At 43.6% G+C, this 22,003-nt stretch overlaps 1 protein-coding gene across 13 annotated transcripts in view; it reads right to left on the reverse strand.

Moving 5' to 3' along the window:
- LOC133482727 (neurofibromin) overlaps nucleotides 1-22,003 on the reverse strand; it is a 158,772-nt gene that overhangs the window by 66,045 nt on the left and 70,724 nt on the right. For 11 of the 13 annotated variants that reach the window (XR_009789894.1, XR_009789895.1, XM_061783160.1 and 8 more), the window contains 5 exons: nucleotides 21,721-21,932; nucleotides 21,134-21,295; nucleotides 20,876-20,973; nucleotides 12,666-12,801; nucleotides 4,095-4,157 (listed from right to left, as the gene is read on the reverse strand). Coding sequence is in view for 11 of the 13 variants with exons in the window: in XM_061783160.1 (XP_061639144.1) it covers nucleotides 4,095-4,157; nucleotides 12,666-12,801; nucleotides 20,876-20,973; nucleotides 21,134-21,295; nucleotides 21,721-21,932 (671 nt within the window). In the remaining 2 variants the exon portion in view is untranslated. The remainder of the gene's footprint in view (nucleotides 1-4,094; nucleotides 4,158-12,665; nucleotides 12,802-20,875; nucleotides 20,974-21,133; nucleotides 21,296-21,720; nucleotides 21,933-22,003) is intronic. The other 2 variants (XM_061783166.1, XM_061783161.1) reach the window with 1 other exon arrangement.

The raw sequence follows: 22,003 nt of genomic DNA on the forward strand, positions 1-22,003 counted from the left end.
GAAATGCTTCTTACGAAGCCACTCCTTCATTGCCCGGGCAGTGTGTTTGGGATCATTGTCATGCTGAAAGACCCAGCCACGTTTCAGCCCTTGCTAATGGAAGGTTTTCACTCAAAATCTCACGATACATGACCCCATTCATTCTTTCCTTTACACGGATCAGTCGTCCTGGTCCCTTTGCAGAAAAACACTCCCAAAGCATGAGGTTTCCACCCGCATGCTTTAAAGTAGGTATGGTGTTCTTTGGATGCAACTCAGCATTCTTTCTCTTCCAAACAAGTTGATTTTTTACCAAAATGTTATATTTTGGTTTCATCTGACCATATGGCATTCTCCCACTCCTCTTCTGGATCATCCAAATGGTCTCTCGCAAACTTCTGACGGGCCTGGACATGTACTGTCTTAAGCAGGGGGACACGTCTGGCACTGCAGGATTTGAGTCCCTGGCGGCATCGTGTGTTACTGATGGCAGCCTTTGTTACTTTGGTCCCAGCTCTCTGGAGGTCATTCACCAGGTCCCCCCGTGTGGTTCTGGGATTTTTGCTCACCGTTCTTGTGATCATTTTGACCCCACGGTGTGATATCCTGCGTGGAGCCCCAGATCGAGGGAGATTATCAGTGGTCTTGTATGTCTTCCATTTTCTAATCATTGCTCCCACACTTGATTTCGTCACACCAAGCTGCTTACCTATTGCAGATTCAGTCTTCCCAGCCTGGTGCAGGTCTACAATTTTGTTTCTGGTGTCCTTTGACAGCTGTTTGGTATTGTATGGCATAGTTGGAGTGTGGCAGGTGTCTTTTATACTGATAATGAGTTCAAACGGGGGCCATTAATACAGGTAATGAGTGGAGAACAGAGGAGCCTCTTAAATAAGTTACAGGTCTGTGAGAGCCAGAAATCTTGTCTTGCTTGTTTGTAGGTGACCAAATGCTTATTTTGCACCATAATTTGCTAATAAATTCTTTAAAAATCAGACAATGTGATTTTCTGGATTTTGAGGTATACCTTTGATGAAAATTACAGGCCTCTCAAATCTTTTTAAGTGCACAATTGGTGGCTGACTAAATACTTTTTTGCCCCACTGTAACTGGCAGTGCCCTTTGGCATGAGACAGAGACAAAGCACCTGTAGGAATATTAAATGTCCACATTGTCTTAAGATGTCTTTAAGAGCTACCAAAGATGACCAATAGGCTTACTTGGTATTTTCATATATCATATCATACAGTGCTCGCGCTCCCCATTCGCCACCTCCCCTATGTCTAATTGAAACAGGATGTGGCGGTGTGAATATTGTCCACGTTAGCCACAATGGCAAATAAAAATCACCCACGTTAAAATCCATTCCTGATAAAAGTTAAGGTGAGCAAGCTCATTCGGCTGTGTGTGAACGGTGTTAGTGGTTTAGTGACACCCCCCCCCCCCACCCTTCGTAAAATGCTTCAATCCGCTATCCAGCAGCTGTGGGTTAAGCAGAAAGGGTCACAGGCTTTGCGAGTGGCAGGGAGCAGCGAATCGGGGAAGACAAGGTGCTGCTTGCCGCTTAATTTAAACATATTACCGAGACGTACATTTGAAGTGTCGATGGTTAAATGTGTCTTGCAATTCACATTAGTTCTCGCAGGTAGCGAGCTGCCTTTTTTATCAATGCCAGTTTGGTTGTCTTGCCAAGCGGTGGTGGCGCTGGCTTATCCCAGGGCCTTAGCTAGTCATTTGAGGACCCAGGGCAAACGTAGTCACATCCCCCTACCATCAACATTAACTGAAGAATTGTTCTTCAATTAAATTGTGGACAAAAGGTGCTTGATGTAATTTAGACTATTTTAACCTGCTTTTGAAATCTGTTACATTTATCTGGTAGCTAAAGTTAGCCTACTAATATTTATGACCAAAGATTTAGAATATTAGGTTTATCTTTAAGTAAAAAGTTTTAATTTGAGAAAATTCTATTTCCTGAGCTAGATAAAGTAATTAAGCTCCTTCTTGATTATTAAATAAAAAAATAATCATCTGAACACTTTTACTGTAATTAATAAGAACGTTAACATTTAATATTACCATTTCAACTTCTTTTATACTCAACTTGATGATGAAAAGGATCACTCGTGTCACTCCACTTGCAAGAGCATCATTATACAGTATTACATTTTTAAAAGGCATGGAGTTAAAGTAAGTCAATATTCTACTGTGATGGAAGTTTTTTTTGTTTTTACAATTCATTAGTAAAATAAGGATTTGATATTCATATCAATTCATCATAACATTTAGGCCTGCAGAAAGATGTCAATGTCGTGTTGGTCATACTATAGAATAATTTCTTGTGTTTAGTATAATAATGCTGAAGATAAACTTCCTCCTGAAAAATTGCATGCCAAATAACAATTGCAATATTTATCTAAAAGAAAAAAAAAAAAACTTTTTCCATATCATTCGGCCCTATTTCAAATTGATGACTAGGGAGTTTGAATTGGACCCAAATCATTATAAGCTTATTGGCTTCCCACTGATGAGGGCTGGCTAATGGTTTAGCCACATAAATAGGTTGTGATGTCGCTAACTATACACGTGTGGCTAGAATATTTTTATATGGCTAAGGAACATTGGCTAAGAGGTTTTATTATCCTGTGCCAACCCTGTCATATAGAGTATGTATAAATAAATGGTATACTTTTATTTGAAGACACCAGCAAGAAAAAAAAGCGTATTCTTGCAAGTTCAGCTTCAAACCATCATGTTAACAGCCTGCAGATATTGTAGTTATCACTGCTCACACAGGAAATCCACTAATCTGTTTTCCTGTTTTCATATGATGTTCCACTTATCCATACTAATGCTTGTTACCAAACTTCCGGGTCATGTAAACCTGAACAACTAAATATAATAAAAATAATATTCCATCCTGCCAGTGTTTTTCACGTCAAATTTTGGATCTGAGCCTAAAAGTGGAATAAATGAAAAATCGGGGACTTTTGTATTGTTTGCATTATGATAAAACACATACAAGTCACTTTGTGTCAACAAAATTACTAGGATATTTCATCATCTGTTCAAGTCATATATTAGCCAAGTCAACTTAGGTGAGTGCAGCATGCAAATGAGTAAGATTCACATTTGGGGAAATATGATGGCAGAGGAAATGTTTTGAAAAAAAATGCCTCCTGTGTAAGAGCAAACAGCAAGTCCCGAGAGTAAGAGGGTAATGAATGCCACTGCTTCCTGGAGACTGTTAATTGAAAATGCATAAAATGGCGACAATATTAGTACAGTGATTGTAGTAGAGTTGTACAATAGAGATGCTGTGATAACAACTGATTATTCAACTAATTTATGTATTTTGAGATTTACCTGCTGATTCTGACTTTGTTTTTATGTGTTTTTAATTTTTAGCAGACAAAATCAAATAAAGCACAAGTCGAACACCCAAGTTTATATTGCATAATTATCTTTGCCAATACAATAATCTTAGGTATTGATATCATTCCCCTTTGTTGGTTTCTTAGGGTGAATTATGCAAAAATTGCAAAACTGACTTTAGAGATGAATGGTAGTTGTACAGAATGTATTTGTACCTTTTACTGTTGAAATCCACACTTAGACTAAGTAGACAAGTAGTGACCCACCATATGCAGCAGACTGGAGTGGAACAATTTCGTCGAACAAGATTATTTATTTTTTTAACTCAAGTTAACTGTTTATAGTTTAAAAAGTCATGTAAGTGACAGCACCTAATTCTTCTTACTGAAGTTCTCTGTTAAATTGAAAACTGGCACAATTGATTTAAACAAACAAACAAACAAACAAATAAATAGCAAAGGGAGGCTTTGCATAAAAGTATCAAGGGGATTACATTTGATCAGCACAGGAGTGATTTTAGACGACTGGTGATGGTCAATTGATCTGAAACTACAATCAATTGATGCATCCCTATTGCACACAAAGTTGAAAATGCAGAAAAGAATAAAACATTTCTGGAGGGACACTCAATCAAAATTAATTTTAAACAAAGACAATAAACCAAGTGAGGAAAATGCAAAAAAAAAACCTTTTTGCTTTAGGGGAAAGTATCTGAGGGAAAATAGAGTCACCAAACTTACTGCTTTTTTGTTTTCCTTTTTTTCTTTTACAGTTGCCTTATTCAGTAGAGAGTGGCAAGTAGCCTACAGAACAGAGACGAGTAGAATCATGGTCACAGCACCAGCTACACACGCACACAACCCTACCAATTAAGGTACACAGGTATAAGCTATAGACTAAAGTTCTTGTCAATCACAGAAAATATGTGTCACAGAGCTATTTGTTAATTGGCAAGGAAGCATGCCATGCATACACTGTCGTTGCTGGAATTCAGTGCACGCTTTTTGTGTGCCTTATAAGCTGTAAAAGGAAAATCAAAATGAAGAATAGGAAATCAAAACATGAAAAAAGCAAAATTAGTTAACATTTTTTGGGTGTTTAACACAAAATTCAATATCTGGACAACAGTGCCAACATGAATTGCAGCAGCAGTAAGAGTAGTAGTGGCAGCACCAGCAATGTGAAGCTGCCCAGGTTTTAGGCAAAGTGTGTGTTATCATGGCTCAATGCTGTGATCACACCCATTGCATCAGCTTAAAACGTTTTCAAATAAACCCATTTGAAACAGAGATTGTATGTGAATTGATAAAATAATTGGACTAACGTAAAAAAAAATTTTGCGCTCATGCTTTAGATGTGATCAAAGCCTTCAAATGCATTAAATGTTTAGGATTTTACTGATCACCAACTCAGAGGGAAAAACATTGCAGGTTAGACTGTTTTTGCCATCGTAAAATTGTTGGGTTAGGTGCCCAATTCCTTCTAAGTGCCAATATCAATGCTTACTTCCAAGAGAAGGGTTCTCAAACTGGGGTCACTGGACCCCAAGGGGTCTAACAGTCGTTGCTTGGGGTTCTGCTAAATAATTTGCAATCAATTATCATTTAAAAAAGTGCATACCTATTGAACCGTCTGGACATAACTGATAACTGCAGCCTAACCAGCTGTTGGGACCAGACTTTTCAGACTGCATATGGATGCTCTAATTTTAAGTGAAAGTTTGTTTTCCCTTTTCACACTATGTCTGTTGATGTAGCGCCAACCTTCATTATTTCTAATATACTGTTTGTGAACTACATTGACACTATTCTTTGTGTTGTGTACGTGTAGCAACCTGTAATTAGGGTTAATTGAGTGCCCCCTAGTTATAAGTATATTCACAACAGTTTGTTATAAGTTGTAGAGTGCGTTGTTGTTAGCTCATAGCCTGCAGCATCTAACAAAGCATGCCACATGCTATACACGTAGTATGATCAATGACGTATGCGAAGTTCATGGCTGGTGAGGCACTGACTATAGCTGATCTTCATGCTCCGACGTTGGTCTTCCTATATTTATTAGATTCCCTTTTGATTGGTAGTCCAATTTTGAGGAAAATCATTAAGGTTAGCTAGAATGTCTTCCATGTTTGGCTCATATTTGTACCAAACTTTTAGAATGAACGGATTGCAGCTTCGCACTTGATTTTGGAATTGCAGAGAGCTCTGTCTCTGCGTTGAAGAACAGCAGCAAAGTGAGCCCTAGCACTCTTACAGGCCCCCTTCGGTGAGGGAGAGTACTGTGCGCGCTCCTTTAGCTTTAGTTTTATGTGATGAGCATGCATATACACAAATCCATCCATTTTCTGTACCGCTTATCCTCACTAGGGTCGCAGGTGTGCTGGAACCTATCCTAGCTATGTTCGGGCGAGAGGCGAGGTACACCCTGAACTGGTCGCCAGCCAATCACAGGGCACACATAAACAACCATTCGCACTCACATTCCCACCTACGGGCAATTTAAAGTCTTCGATCAACCTACCATGCTTGTTTTTGGGATGTGGGAGGAAACCGGAGTACCCAAGGAAAACACACGTAGGCACAGGGAGAACATGCAAACTCCACAGGCGGGGGCCGGGATTTGAACCCCGATCCTCAGAACTGTGAGGCAGATGTGCAAACGAGTCGCCCACCGTGTCGCCCAAATATTAAATAAATTAGCCTTACTATGGAAAATTAGGAGTGCATATTAAAAGTGTCTGAAAACATATTGGAGACCTGAAGAGGGACACGTACAGCCACTTGCCAATTAAAAGCTTCCTCAACCCAGTTAATAAGGGATTTAAAAAGTGGGTGTAAAGGCTTTTTCACACTGTACTTGCTCAGTGTGAAAGGCCTCGCGTCAAAGCGCAACGACAACAGAAACAGGGGTGCGACCATCCCATAATTGTGCTAGAAACCAGCTGACTAAAGAAATTAACATTGCAAAGAGGAACTATGCAGCAAAGTTTGAAAAACAGTTTAGGTCCGAATTATTGGACCGAAATTAGTCTGGCATGCATTCCAATCGCTGACTAATTACAAGCGACGATCCCCCCAAGCTGAGAACAACAGCACACTAGTCAACGACTTGAATACCTTCTACTGCAGATTTGAAAAGGACACTTTCACACCCCACACCCACCCCCGACCACAATCACACCTCTGACTTCTGCGTTAACCATCCATGAACAGGATGTGAGACGCATCTTCAAACAACAAAAGATTAACAAGGCGGCAGGCCCAGACCATGTGTCCCCATCCTGCCTCAAAGACTGCGTGGACCCGCTAGCTCCAGTCTTCACACAGATCTTCAATAGATCTCTGGAACTGTGCGAAGTACCATCCTGTTTCAAACGCTCCACCATCATTCCAGTCCCCAAGAAACCTGTAATCTCGGGTCTAAATGACTACAGGCCTGTCGCCTTGACATCTGTGGTCATGAAGTCCTTTGAACGTCTCGTGTTGGACCACCTCAAGAGTGTCACAGGTCCCCTGCTGGACCCCCTGCAGTTTGCCTACCAAGCGAACAGGTCTGCGGATGATGCAGTCAACATGGGACTGCACTTCATCCTAGAACACCTCGACAGTGCAGGGACCTACGTGAGGATCCTGTTCGTGGACTTCAGCACCGCGTTCAACACCATCATCCCTGAACTCATTTCATCAAAGCTTCTCCAGCTAAGCGTCTCACCTGCCATCTGCCAGTGGATTTACAGCTTTCTGACGGGCAGGACACAGCAGGTCAGGCTGGGGGAGGCCACCTCTTCCACACGCATCAGCACTGGGGCGCCCCAAATGTGTCCTCTCTCCGTTGCTCTTCTCTCTCTACATGAACGACTGCACCACAGCGCACCAGACTGTCAAACTCCTCAAGTTTGCACATGACACCACTGTCATCGGCCTCATCAAGGACGGTGACGAGTCTGCATATCGACAGGAAGCGGAGTGGCTGGAGCTGTGGTGCAGCCGACACAACCTGGAGCTGAGCACGCTCAATACTGTAGAGATAATCGTGGACTTCAGGAGGCATCTTTCGCCACAGCTGCCCCTCACGTTGTCCAGCTGCCTTGTGTCAACCGTCGAGAATTCTTGGGAATTACAGTCTCTCAGGACCTGAAGTGGGCGACCAACATCAACTCCGTCCTCAAAAAGGCCCAGCAGAGGATGTACTTCCTGCGGCTTCTGAGAAAGCATGGCCTGCCACCGGAGCTGCTGAGGCAGTTCTATACAGCGGTCATCAAATCAGTCCTGTGTTCTTCCATCACAGTCTGGTTTGGTGCCGCTACAAAAAAGGACAAACTCCGACTGCAACGGACAATCAAAACTGCTGAAAGGATTGTCGGTACCCCCCTACCCACCCTTGAGCACTTGCACGCTGCCAGAACTAAGACAAGAGCGTGCAAAATCCTCTCGGACCCTCCGCATCCCGGTCACCAGCTCTTCCAGCTCCTTCCCTCAGGTAGGCGCTACCTATCAATGCAAACTAGAACTAGCAGACATTCCAACAGCTTCTTCCCTCTTGCGATCAACTTCTTAAACACCTAACCTACAATTCCATTTCAACATGCTGGCAATTTTTTGACGAGTTCGTTGTTACATTTCTGTGGGGCCAATTATACATTACTCGTGGACTCACTGTAGTTGTCTAGCCACGCTGCACTATTTGCATATCTGTTGTTGACCAATACTGGGCACTCATGCCAGAGTAGCATCTGCTCCATTTGCACACTGATTGAGGAGTATCTGCAACATTTGCACAACCAACATTGTCCCAGATTATCGCACTACTCGTCTCTTTAAACCGCATACACTCCTTGAAGTCACGGCGCCCTTTGCACAATGGTCATTGCACCGGACTATTGCAATATTAGTCATTCGAACTGCTCTAAGTGCTAGAGGACAAAAAAAAATAATAATAATAATAATGTACCGGCATTACCAGATAACTAGCAACCCTTTGCTGCTCAGTGACTTTTTTTTTTTTTTTTGGCAATGTCTTTAAGTCTCAAAAGTGTTCTTTGTCAATTGACTGTCTGTTATCGTACGAGAGCGGTTCCAACTACCGGAGACAAATTCCTTGTGTGTTTTTTGGACATACTTGGCAAATAAAGATGATTCTGATTCTGATTGTGGTGGTGATGTAGCAGCCTAGAAGGAAGTCGAGAGGCTATCTCCACGGTATACTTTTCGGCATATAATTTTTCTATAGGCCCAAAGCTCGGGATAGTGGGACACCGCAATTATTATGCCTTCCTCCATTTCCCCCTTGGCGTTTACTGTACAAGTCCACCAAAATAGCACTCAGAAATCATTCCGCCAGCCCCTCTCCCATTGGAGGAGCTTTCTGACATCACTGTGTTGCCGCCCCAGAATACAACATTTTTCTATCTGAGGATGCGACGCTATGAATCAGACGGCCTCTGCATTGACGCGGTGCGGTGCGTCGCTTCAAAGCACGCTGCCATCCCCTCAGCAGATACAGACCCTTTCCAAAAGGGATCCGGCGAGTGGTCTGGCCAGTCAAGCACTGTAATGGCATGGGCATCAAACCAGGTTTTGGTGCTTCTGGCAGTATGGGCAGGGGCCAGGTCCTACTGGAAGATGAAATCTGCATCTCCATACAGATCCTCAGCAGAAGGAATCATGAAGTCCTCTAAAACATTCTGGTGACCTTGGATTTAAGAAAGCAGAGTTTACCAACACCTGCACTGGACATTGCACCCCAAATCATGACTGACTGACTGATATTTCACACTGGACCTCAAGCAGCTTGGGTTCTGTACTTCACCAGTCTTCCTCCAAACCATTGGACTTTGACTGACTGGGAGCATTTCCTGCTGACACGCTGCTTATATAGAGGTAAGGTGGACGTGAGTGAGGACATCATGCGGACGTTAAAAGGGGAACGGTGCGCGTGACAGAGGACGCTAAAGGCACGTCACCAGTAGGTATATAGTTTCAGTATGTGCATTGGGCAAAACAACATCGGTTTGGCTAAGGACCCCCGAAAATGGCACCTACGAAGAGACCTGCTTACGAAGTACAGTTTAAACTGCAAGCTATCAGTTACGCGGAGGAACATGGGAATCTAGCAGCCGCGAGAGAATTCAAGATCAACGAATCCATGGTTCGCAAGTGGAGGAAGCAGGAAAACGAGCTTCGCCAAGTCAAGAAGACGAAGCTGAGTTTCCGTGGAAACAAGGCGAGGTGGCCCGAGTTGGAAGTCCAACTCGAGGAATGGATTAATGAGCAAAGAACAGCCGGGAGAAGCGTCTCTACAGTCACCATTTGACTTGAGTGCAATAATTCGGACCTTGCCATCATTCCGGGAGGCTTGACGAAGGAACTCCAACTGCTGGACATCGGTGTAAACAGGGTGTTCAAAGTGATGTTGTGAGCGCCGTGGGAGCCATGGATGACAGATGGCGAACACAGCTTTACTAAAACTAGGAGGCAGCGCCGGGCGAGTTACGCCACAATTTGTGAATTGATTGTGGATGCTTGGGCTAACGTGTCTGCTTGCACTGTTGTTCGAGCGTTCGTAAAAGCCAGCATTATTTCTGAGGAGCCGCACGGCAACGAGACTGACTCCGACAATGACGAGAGGGAACCTGGCGTGTTTGATGGAGAACTTGCCCAGCTGTTCATTTCGGCTACAGACGATGAGGACTTTGATGGATTTGTGGATGAGGATTGATAAAAAAATAACATGAGCACATTGTTAAATACTTCAATAAAGTACAACCGAACTCCGTTTTGCTCCGGCTGCCTTTTTAAAAACATTGTTTTAGCGTGCATGCATGCTACCGAATGTTTTAAGATAGCGTATGTTTTACCATGCCTGCGCCCAATAATACGGTGCGCCTTATGCATGTGTTAAATACAGAAATGGAACCCGTAACTGAGACTGCGCCTTTTAAAACGGTGCGCCTTATGGTCGTGAAAATATGGTATGTAAAAAAATAAACAAATACTTGAAATTGTTTAAAATGTGGGCCCTGAATCTACAATCTATGAAAGTTTTACTTTATGAATGGAATTACGGAAACAAATGAACTTTTCCACGATATTGAAATATTTTGGAATGTGTCTGTACACAATGAAGAATGGGAAAGTCAAGGGCGTCAGAGGCCTTGCCGAGTGCAGTGTGAAAAGGCCTTAATGCTCCAGTGCGCGCTGCTGCATTTTAATTTAAAATGGAAATACGCAAATCAAGCAATTTTGACCATAAAATCATTACCCAAAAAAATTTATACAAAAAAAAAACAAACAATAAAAAGCACAGAGCACAGAACTAAAACTGAAAGGATTTGTATTTAATCATTCTTTATCTTTTTATCCATGAGGCTCAGCCTTCCCTGCATTCCCTGACTCCACGTCCTGAGTGTGATGTTCATGTGTATGTATGATCTCTCTATTTGATTATACTTATCCCCGTCATGTATGGGCCTATCCTAATGATATATTCATAATGCAAATCATTGTGTGTCGCTATCTCAATAATAGCTGCCTTATATCACAGTATAGTAGTTAATTATATAGTCTTGTGAAAATATTAACTACAATTCTCATTTGATGTGACACACTATATATACACTGGATATAGAAAGTCTACACAAATTAAAATGCCAGATTTTTGTGATATAAAAAAATTAGACCATAGAAAATAATTTCAAAACCTTTTCTACCAATAATGTGACCTATATAGGCTGTATAACTCAATACAAAAAAAGCATGAAATCTTTTGGAAAGAAGCAGTAAAACTAAACAACATATGTGGTTGGACAAGTGTGACACCCTCTTACAACTGGGGTTGTGCCTGTGTTCAGAATTAAACAATTGCAATCAAACTCATGTTAAAGTGCCACAAAACGTGAATCTTGCCACCCTACTCCCATAGCCCAGAAATATGAAGGTGGCGGCCACTTGTTCTCGCATGGAGTAAACAGCGAGAAATTACCAGAAATTCCTGCAGCTCCTTCAATGTTGCTGCCGGCCTTTTGGCAGCCTCCCTGACCAGTTTTCTTCTCGTGTTTTCTTAAATTTTGGAGGGACGTCCAGTTATTCGTAATGTCACTGTTGTGCCATATTTTCTCCACTTGACTTGTGTTCCATGGTGTACTGTATTTAATGTCTTGGAAATCCTTTTGTATCCTTCTCCTGACTGATACCTTTGAACAATGAAATCCCTCTGATGCTGTGGAAGATCTCTGTGTACCATGGCTTGTGCTGTAAGATGTGACGACAAAAATGTCAGGAAAAGCCTACTATAACATCTGAACATTTTTAAGGGGTTCATCATAGGCACTTTACGTGGCTGTAGGTGTGTGCTGAACCCCATTTAACATGAGTTTGAATGTGATTGGTCATTCTCAACACAGCCACATCCCTAGTTATAAGAGGGTGCACACCATCTCATTTATTTTTACTTCCCTTCAAGAAAAGATTGCATTTTTGTACAGATTATAGGACACATTCATGAAAAAAGCTTGTTTCATGTGAAACATTCCAAAAAATTATTATTTGCTGCTTGTATTATGAGGGGGTCCTTGGAAAAATGTATCCCTTGACCCAAAAAGTTTGAGAACCCCTGTCCTGGAAGAGTGTCAGCATTTTTTTGTTGTACAGATTATAGGACATAATGAAAAAAAGCCTGTTTCATGCGAAACATTCAAAAAATAATGAATTGCTGCTCGTATTAAGAGGGGGTCCTTCGAAAAATGTATCCCTTTACCCAAGAAGATTGAGAACCCCTGTCCCGGAAGAGTGCCAACATTCTTTCAGTTCTGTCCCTCTCCTGGTCGAGGTGTGAAAATGAGAATATTCTCAAATAAGAAATATATTTCTTTCATTATCTACTGACATTTTCTCATATTGCGATGGCAAAAAAAAAAAAAAAAAAAGATATATTTTTAAAAAGGCCATTTATAGTGTTACGATGCTTCAGTTGCTTGTCTTTCAGGAGATAAACTGCATTTTAAAACAGTCAGAAGTAAAAACTGGATATTAGAATATTGTGGGATAAAATCACAATGATGAAAAAGATTTTATATATATATATATATATATATATATATATATATATATATATATATATATATATATATATATAGATCTAAAACGTATGAACAGCTGTGCATGGATAGGTGAGATGCAGAGAGCAGTGAGTTCAGCAGCATCAGAGAAACTGGACAGAATGTAGAGGCAAGAGCTTGAAATGTATAAATAAACAGATAAGAGCAAGGTTAGAAGCTAGGGGTCATGATGGTGTTGAACTTGGGGGGGTTCTACCTGGTAGAGACAGTGGCAGACGCTACGAAGCTGAGGGGGGAACTCGCTGGATGAACCGATGATGGCATGGAAGAAACGTTCAGTGATCTGCAACAGGTTTCTCTGATTATCTTCCAAGTTCTCACCTTGTTCCAGTCTGATGAGCAAGAGGAAGAAAAATAAAATTAAATTATTTCAACATTTTGATCTAAAGACAGGTAAAAGTGTAAAACTTTTAAGAAACAAATCACAACCAAATCTCAAATAATACTTTCAGTAACGGAATTTAGATTTGAATTGAGTATACAGTGCTGTGAAAAACAATATTTCCCCTTTTCTGGATTTAAAAAAAACAAAACAAAAGAAAAAAGAGGACATTTATCCTGCTTAAATGTTTTATATCATCGATCTAGCCAATTTTAATATCTCACAAAGACAATCCAAATTCATATAAAAATAGGGATGCACCGATACCATTTTTTCCCCCCAGACTGAATACAAGTACCAATACTTGATAATGCTATGTCTTGCAATTGGGGTGAAAATGTGATTTATTTAAATATTGTTGAAAAAGAAATTCTCTTGAATGGCATAAGTTCCACTAAAATATAAAACTTTTTAGAGTAACAACTTACTATTACTGACATTTTAACATTCAACTGCCATCCATCCATCCATCCATTTTCTACCGCTTATCCGAGGTCGGGTCGCGGGGGCAGTAGCTTTAGCAGAGACGCCCAGACTTCTCTCTCCCCAGCCACTTCATCCAGCTCTTCCGGGGGGATCCCGAGGCGTTCCCAGGCCAGCCGAAGGATGTAGTCTCTCCAGCGTGTCCTGGGTCGTCCCCGGGGTCTCCTCCCGATGGGACGTGTCCGGAACGGCTCACCAGGGAGGCGTCCGGGAAGCATCTGAATCAGATGCCCGAGCCACCTCATCTGGCTCCTCTCGATGTGGAGGAGCAGCGGCTCTACTCCGAGATCCTCCCGGATGACCGAGCTTCTCACCCTCTCTAAGGGAGAGCCCAGACAGCCCTGCGGTGGAAACTCATTTCGGCCGCTTGTATCCGGGATCTTCTTCTTTCAGTCACGACCCACAGCTCGTGACCATAGGTGAGGGTAGGAACGTAGATCGACCGGTAAATCGAGAGCTTCGCCTTCCGGCTTAGCTCCTTCTTTACCACATCGGATCGATACAAAGTCCGCATCACTGCAGACGCTGCACCTTTCAATCTCCCGTTCCATTCTTCCCTCACTTGTGAACAAGACCCCAAGATACTTGAACTCCTCCACTTGGGGCAGGATCTCATCCCCGACCTTGAGAGGCCATGCCACCCTTTTCCGACTGAGGACCATGGTCTCATATTTGGAGGTGCTGATTCTCATCCCAGCTGCTTCACACTCAGCTACGAACTGCTCCAGTGAGAGTTGGAGGTCACGGCTAAATGAAGCCAACAGAACCACATCATCTGCAAAAAGCAGAGATGCAATACTGAGGCCACCAAACCGGACCCCCTCTACGCCTCGGCTGCGCCTAGAAATTCTGTCCATAAAAGTTATGAACAGAAATGAGTCGGATATGCGGACCAAACTCTGACTCCGGTCGTACAGCGCTTGTCAGGGGGTTTGGTACACCATACTCCCGAAGCACCCCCCACAGGACACCCCGAGGGACACGGTCGAACGCCTTCTCCAAGTCCACAAAACACATGTAGACTGGTTGGGCGAACTCCCATGCACCCTCGAGGACCCTGCTAAGAGTGTAGAGCTGGTCCACTGTTCCACGGCCAGGACGAAAACCACACTGCTCCTCCTGAATCTGAGATTCAACTTCCCGACGGACCCTCCTCTCCAGCCGCACTGAATAGACCTTACCAGGGAGGCTGAGGAGTGTGATCCCCCTGTAGTTGGAACACACCTTCCGTTGCCCCTTCTAAAAAAGCCCAGTCTGCCAATCCAGAGGCACTGTCCCCGATGGCCACGCGATGTTGCAGAGGCGTGTTAACCAGGACAGCCCAACAACATCCAGAGCCTTGAGGAACTCCGGGCGAATCTCATCCACCCCCGGGGCCTTACCACCGAGGAGCTTTTTAACCACCTCGGTGACCTCAACCCCAGAGATAGGAGAGAACCCAGACTCTGCTCCCTCATGGGAAGTCGTGTTGGTGGAATTGAGGAGGTCTTCGAAGCATTCTCCCCACCAGCTCACAACGTTCCGAGTCGAGGTCAGCAGCGCCCCATCCCCACTATACACAGTGTTGATGGTGCACTGCTTCCCCCTTCTGAGACGCCGGATGGTGGACCAGAATTTCCTCGAAGCCGTCCGGAAGTCTTTCACCGAACTTCTCGCATGCCTGAGTTTTTGCTTCAGCGGCGACCAAATTTGCATTCCGCTTGGCCAGCCGGTACCCATCAGTTGCCTCAGGAGTCCCACAGGCCAAAAAGGCCTGGTAGGACTCCTTCAGCTTGACGGCATCCCTCACCGTTGGTGTTCGGGGATTACCGCCACGACAGGCACCAACCACCTTACGGCCACAGCTCCGGTTGGCCGCCTCAGCAATGGAGGCGCGGAACATGGTCCACTCGGATTCGATGTCCCCCGCCTCCCCCAGAACATGAGCAAAGTTCTGTGGGAGGTGGGAGTTGAAACTCCTTCTGACAGGGGATTCCGCCAGACGTTCCCAGCAGACCCTCACAATACGTTTGGGCCTGCCACGTCGGACTGGCATCTTCCCCCACCATCGGAGCACACTCACCACCAGGTGGTGATCAGTTGACAGCTCCGCTTTTCTCTACACCCGAGTGTCCAAGACATGCGGCCGCAAGTCTGATGACACGACCACAAAGTCGATCATCAAACTGCAACTTAGGGTGTCCTGGTGCCAAGTGCACATAGGGACACCCTTATGCTTGAACAGGGTGTTCGTTATGGACAGTCCGTGATGAGCACAGAAGTCCAATAACAGAACACCGCTTGGGTTCTGGTCGGGGGGCCGTTCCTCCCAATCATGCCCTTCCAGGTCTCACTGTCATTGCCCATGTGAGCATTGAAGTCCCCCAGCAGAACAATGGAGTCCCCAGTGGGAGGGCTCTCCAGCACCCCCTCCAAGGACTCCAAAAAGGGTGGGTACTTTGAACTGCTGTTTGGTGCATAGGCACAAACAACAGTCAGGGCCCGTCCTCCCACCTGAAGGCGGAGGGAGGCTACCTTCTCGTCTACCTGGTGAACCCCAACGAACAGGCGCTGAGACGGGGAGCAATATGTATACCCACATATGCTCGGCACCTCTCATCGTGGGCAACTCCAGAGTGGAAGAGAGTCCAACCCCTCTCGAGAGGACTGGTACCAGAGTCCAAGGCGAGTCCGACTATATCTAGTCGGAACTTCTCGACCTCACACATCAGCTCGGACTCCTTCCCTGCCACAGAGGTGACATTCCATGTCCCTAGAGCCAGCTTCTGTAGCCGGGGATCGGATCGCCAAGGTCCACGCTTTCGGCCAGCACCCAGCTCGCACTGCACCCGACCCCTATGGCCCATCCCACAGGTGGTGAGCCACGTTACCCTTTCGGGCTGTGCCCAGCCGGGCCCCATCGGTGCAGGCCCGGCCACCAGGTGCTCGCCTTCGAGCCCCACCTCCAGGCCTGGCTCCAAAGGGGGGCCCCAGTGACCCGTGTCCGGACAAGGGAAACCTGAGTCCATTTTTTGTCGTCATCATAAGGGGTCTTTGCGCTGTACTTTGTCTGGTCCCTCACCTAGGACCTGTTTGCCATGGGTGACCCTGCCAGGGGCATAAAGCCCCAGACAACTTAGCTCCTAGGATCATTGGGACACAAACCCCTCCACCATGATAAGGTGACGTCTCAAGGAGGGGATTCATCATTCAACTGCATGTTTTTCAAACAGTCTTGCCACACACTTCACTTCCATATAGTTGTAACACAAGGCCTTTTAGTTCTAAACTTGCAGGGCAACTGAAGTGACACATTATTACACCATCGCTTCTTTTTAATCTGGACTGAGGCAGGATCTTTTTTTTTCCCCAATGAAAAGTGTTATGTACAGTGGGGCAAAAAAGTATTTAGTCAGCCACCAATTGTGCAAGTTCTCCCGCTTAAAAAGATGAGAGAGGCCTGTAATTTTCATCATGGGTATACCTCACCTATGACAGACAAAATGAGAAAAAAATAATAATAATTCCAGAAAATCACAATGATTTTTAAAGAATTTATTAAAGAATTATGGTGGGAAATAAGTATTTAGTCAATAACAAAAGTCACCTCAATACTTTGTTATATACCCTTTGTTGGCAATGACAGAGGTCAAACGTTTTCTGCAAAGTCTTGACAAGGTTTTCACACACTGTTGCTGGTATTTTAGCCCATTCCTCCATGCAGATCTCCGCTAGAGCAGTGATCTTTTGGGGCTGTCGCTGGGCAACACACGCTTTCAACTCCATCTTAAGAATTTTCGATGGGGTTGAGCTCTGGAGACTGGCGAGGCCACTCTAGGACCTTGAAATGCTTCTTAAGAAGCCACTCCTTTGTTGCTGGGCGGTGTGTTTGGGATCATTGTCATGCTGACAGACCCAGCCACGTTTCATCTTCAATGCCCTTGCTAATGGAAGGTTTTCACTCAAAATCTCACGATACATGGCCCCATTCATTCTTTCCTTTACACGGATCAGTCGTCCTGGTCCCTTTGCAGAAAAACAGCTCCAACGCATTCTTTCTCCTCGAAATACAACAAGTTGAGTTTTTACCAAAAAGTTCTATTTTGGTTTCATCTGACCATATGACATTCTCCCAATCCTCTTCTGGATCATCCAAATGCTCTCTAGCAAACTTTAGACAGGCCTGGACATGTACTGGCTTCAGCAGGGGGACACGTTTGGCATTGCAGGATTTGAGTCCCTGGCGGGGTAGTGTTACTGATGGCAGCCTTTGTTAACTTTGGTCCCAGCTCTCTGCAGGTCATTCACTAGGTCCCCCCTTATGGTTCTTGGATTTTTGCTCACCGTTCTTGTGATCATTTTGACCCCACGGGGTGAGATCTTGCTGAGAGCCCCAGATCAAGGTAGAGTATCAGTGGTCTTGTATGTCTTCCATTTTCTAATAATTGCTCCCACAGTGCACATTTCTTCACACTAAGCTGCTTACCTATTGCAGATTCAGTCTTCCACCCTGGTGCAGGTCTACAATTTTGTTTCTGGTGTCCTTTGACAACTTTTTGGTCTTGGCCATAGTGGAGTTTGGAGTGTGACTGTTTGAGGTTATGGACAGTCTTTTATACTGATGAGTTCAAACAGGTGACATTAATACAGGTAATGAGTGGAGGACAGAGGAGCCTCTTAAAGAATAAGTTTCAGGTCTGTGAGAGCCAGAAATCTTGCTTGTTTGTAGGTTAAATAAGTGGGTCACAGGAGGGCCAGGCGACGTGTTGCCGCCCCAGTCGTCTGGAGTGGAGTCGGCGACAGTGCTTGGGAAACTCGCCTGCCGACGGCCTGTCACTGCAACAGAGGCGAAGTTCCTTCTCTATTTTGGCAGATCATCATTTCCAGCCGGCTAAAATAGTTATCATCCGTGTGTACCTTAAAGTATCTTCACACGGCTGACATACAGTGGGCATGGAAAGTATTCAGACCCCCTTAAATTTTTCACTCTTTGTTGTATTGCAGCCATTTGCTAAAATCATGAAAAAAATTTCTTCAATGTCCACACAGCACCCCACATTGACAGAAAAAAGGCGGAATTGTTGACATTTTTGAAGATTTATTAAAAAAAGAAAGTATTCAGTATTATTAAGTATTCAGACCCATTGCTCTGACACTCATATTTAACTCGGGTGCTGTTCATTTCTTCTGATCATCCTTAAAATTGTTCCACACCTTCATTGGCGTGCAGCTGTGTTTGGTTATACTGATTGAACTTGATTAGGAAAGCCACACACCTGTCTATATAAGACCTTACAGCTCACAGTGCATGTCAGAGCAAATGAGAATCATGAAGTCTAAGGAACTGCCTGAAAAGCTCAGAGACAGAATTGTGGCACAGATCTGGAAAGGTTACAAAAAAAAAAATTCTGCTGCACTTAAGGTTCCTAAGAGCACAGTGGCCTCCATAATCCTAAAATGGAAGACATTTGGGACGACGAGAACTCTTCCTAGAACTGGTCGTCCGGCCAAACTGAGCAATCGAGGGAGAAGAGCCTTGGAGAGAGAGATAAAGAAGAACCCGAAGATCACTGTGGCTGAGTTCCAGAGATGCAGTCGGGAGATGGGAGAAAGTTCTAGAAAGTCAACCATCACTGCAGCCCTCCACCAGTCGGGGCTTTATGGCAGAGTAGCCCGACGGAAGCCTCTCCTCAGTGCAAGACATATGAAAGACTGCATGGAGTTTGCTCAGAAACACCTGAAGGACTCCAAGATGGTGAGAAATAAGATTATCTGGTCTGATGAGACCAAGATAGAACTTTTTGGCCTTAATTCTTAGCGGTATGTGTGGAGAAAACCAGGCACTGCTCATCACCTGTCCAATGCAGTCCCAACAGTGAAGTGGGGGTGTTTTTCAGCTGCAGGGACAGGACGACTGGTTGCAATCGAAAGAAAGATTAATGCGGCCAAGTACAGGGATATCCTGGACGAAAAAAACCTTCTCCCGAGTGCTCAGGACCTCAGACTGGGTTGAAGTTTCACCTTCCAACAAGACAATGACCCTAAGCACACAGCTAAAATAACAAAGGAGTGGCTTCAGAACAGCTCCGTGACTGTTCTTGAATGGCCCAGCCAGAGCCCTGACTTAAACCCAATTGAGCATCTATGGAGAGACCTGAAAATGGCTGTCCACCAACGTTTACCATCCAACCTGACAGAACCGGAGAGGATCTGGAAGGAGGAATGGCAGAGGATCCCCAAATCCAGGTGTGAAAAACATTTTTCATCATTCCCAAAAAGACTCATGCCTGCATTAGCTCAAAAAGGGTGCTTCTACTAAATATTGAGAAAAGGGTCTGAATACTTATGGCTGTGTGATATTTCAGTTTTTCTTTTTTAATAAATCTGAAAAAGTTCAACAATTAAATTTTTTTCTGTCAATATGGGGTGCTGTGTGTACATTAATGAGGAAAAAAAATTAACTTAAATGGTTTTAGCAAATGGCTGCAATATAACAAAGAGTGAAAATTTTAAGGGGGTCTGAATACTTTCCATACCCACTGTAGGTCCGATTTAGAAGGTACAATGGACCCCCACTATTTGCGGGGGATAGGGACCGGGCCCTGCAAATTGTGCATATGAAGGACGGCCATTATTTTTTTTTAAACCCCAAAAATTCTTGAATAAGCGGGGATAAATTGCCAATAAGTGTTATGGGGATTGGTCAAAAAAAAAAAAAAAAAAATTGGTAAAAAGAAAAAAAATTATTATTTTTTAATCCGCCAATAGGTAAATCCATGGGTGCTGAGGTCCACTGTATACATCAGGCTGACATAATGGTATTGATGTCACAGTATCGGATCATTTATATGAGTCTGAGTACGAGTACAGCGGTACAATATTAGCATGGATACCAATACTGGGATCTGTATATGTGCATCCCTACATAAAATGACGTTTCTCAATCATGGTTTTATTTATTCGGGAGGGGGAAATTATTTGACTGTATGTGAAAATGTAATTGCAAAATATTTACAAATGAATCACTCATTTTATGATAAAGTCCCATAGTGTTCTTTCAAACTGTGGACGAGAAGCCGAATTTGCAATGGTGAATGATTTCTAATAAATATGCAAAGGCCTGCAGAAGAAAAATATCAACTAGCAAAAGATAGACATGCAAATGAGAATAGCTGTGTGATATTATTAGTTTACATCATCAGAATTCAGGATCATTTTGTCTTAATCCAGATGAACTTGACTCGCTGTAAACATTGATGCTGTTGCTACGCCATCCACTTTGATTTGACATTTGGAATTGCAGCCAAACTAGTTGAGGACGGTCGGTAACTCATGAAAACTAGTTGCAGAACCACGCACACAGTGTGACATGACTGAATAGTTCAGATGCATTCTGGTGCTTGAGTGTAAAGAAATAGTGAAGGGAAGTGTAGCTGTCACAGCATCACCATGACCATGTGGATCAACTGAATAATTTAGATGATATTTCCAGCCGTTACCTTTCTGGTGTGGAGGTTAATATATAATTTAATAAGTGACACAAAGAGAATAGAGTATCATACCGAGTGGGGTCCACCTCAAAACTGATGTGTTCAGGGGTTGTAATGACCCCTTTTAACAAAGGTTCTAGTAACTTCTGCAGGTATGCCGCTCCATAGACCTAAATGTACAAACACAATGAATTAAAAAAATATTTTAGCTCACTCTTGCAGATGGAAATGAATCCCCATATAATATAATGACATAACAGTATTTCAGTTAAGAGGAAACATTTTATTGTCCAAAGAAAATTGCCTGTTGTGAAGTGAAAAGTTTCCTACCTTAAAACAAAAGGTCATTATTTTGCTAGCCAGGCTGTTTCCCCGAAAAAGGGTCTGCATGGAGTCAGCAAGCTCCACCTCTTTGGAAAACATATTCCATAGCAACTGGTAGAGGAGGTGACGGGAGTCGAACAATGTCACCAGGACCCGAGCAAGCTCATCCTTGAAATGTAAATAATTACATTATTGCTGGAAAACCAACTGATGCAAATATGATTACTTATCATACACATTCATGTTTGCTTTTAATAAAAACATGAAATACATGGTTGTTGATGTCCAAAAATAATGTTGGATTGTTTGCAGTTGCACCCTGAAAAGTGAAATTCCATTTCATCTTCAGTTTTCTAGGAAGAATAGAGTATTTCTTAGAATAGCAAGGATGAAGCGCGATCAGTGAGCTTGATTTCTAGTATGCTGTGCTTTTACTTAAACTACAGTTTGTTTTTGTTTGAAAGCCATAGTTGGGAATTATAGCCAGACTTGCTCTTACCAAATCCCGAACACCTTTTCACTACGTTTTTGAAGACTTGAAACTGCCATCCAACCCCACAGCCACCACACAGGAAAGAAAAGAATATTCTCACCCACTGGGATCCTGGAACAACATTAGCCAGTGCCATGGCAATAGGTAGTTCGCCCTGGTCTCCCATCATAGTGACGAGCTCGACCAGCCTCTCAAAGCGGTCGGCCAGCACTGTCTCAGCCAGTGTGTCAAACTCTGTTCCCTGCTGCAAGATCTTGGTCAACACTTCCATGAATGTAGCTCGAGTTTGGAGATCTTTGTGGTAACCCAGACCTGAGAATTCATGTTTGGGAAAAATAAACTTAATAAACAACAACATTTGAGTTCACAAATTTATCTCAAAG

This window comes from Phyllopteryx taeniolatus, chromosome 8 (assembly GCF_024500385.1).
Source record: "Phyllopteryx taeniolatus isolate TA_2022b chromosome 8, UOR_Ptae_1.2, whole genome shotgun sequence".
Lineage (NCBI taxonomy): Eukaryota > Metazoa > Chordata > Actinopteri > Syngnathiformes > Syngnathidae > Phyllopteryx > Phyllopteryx taeniolatus.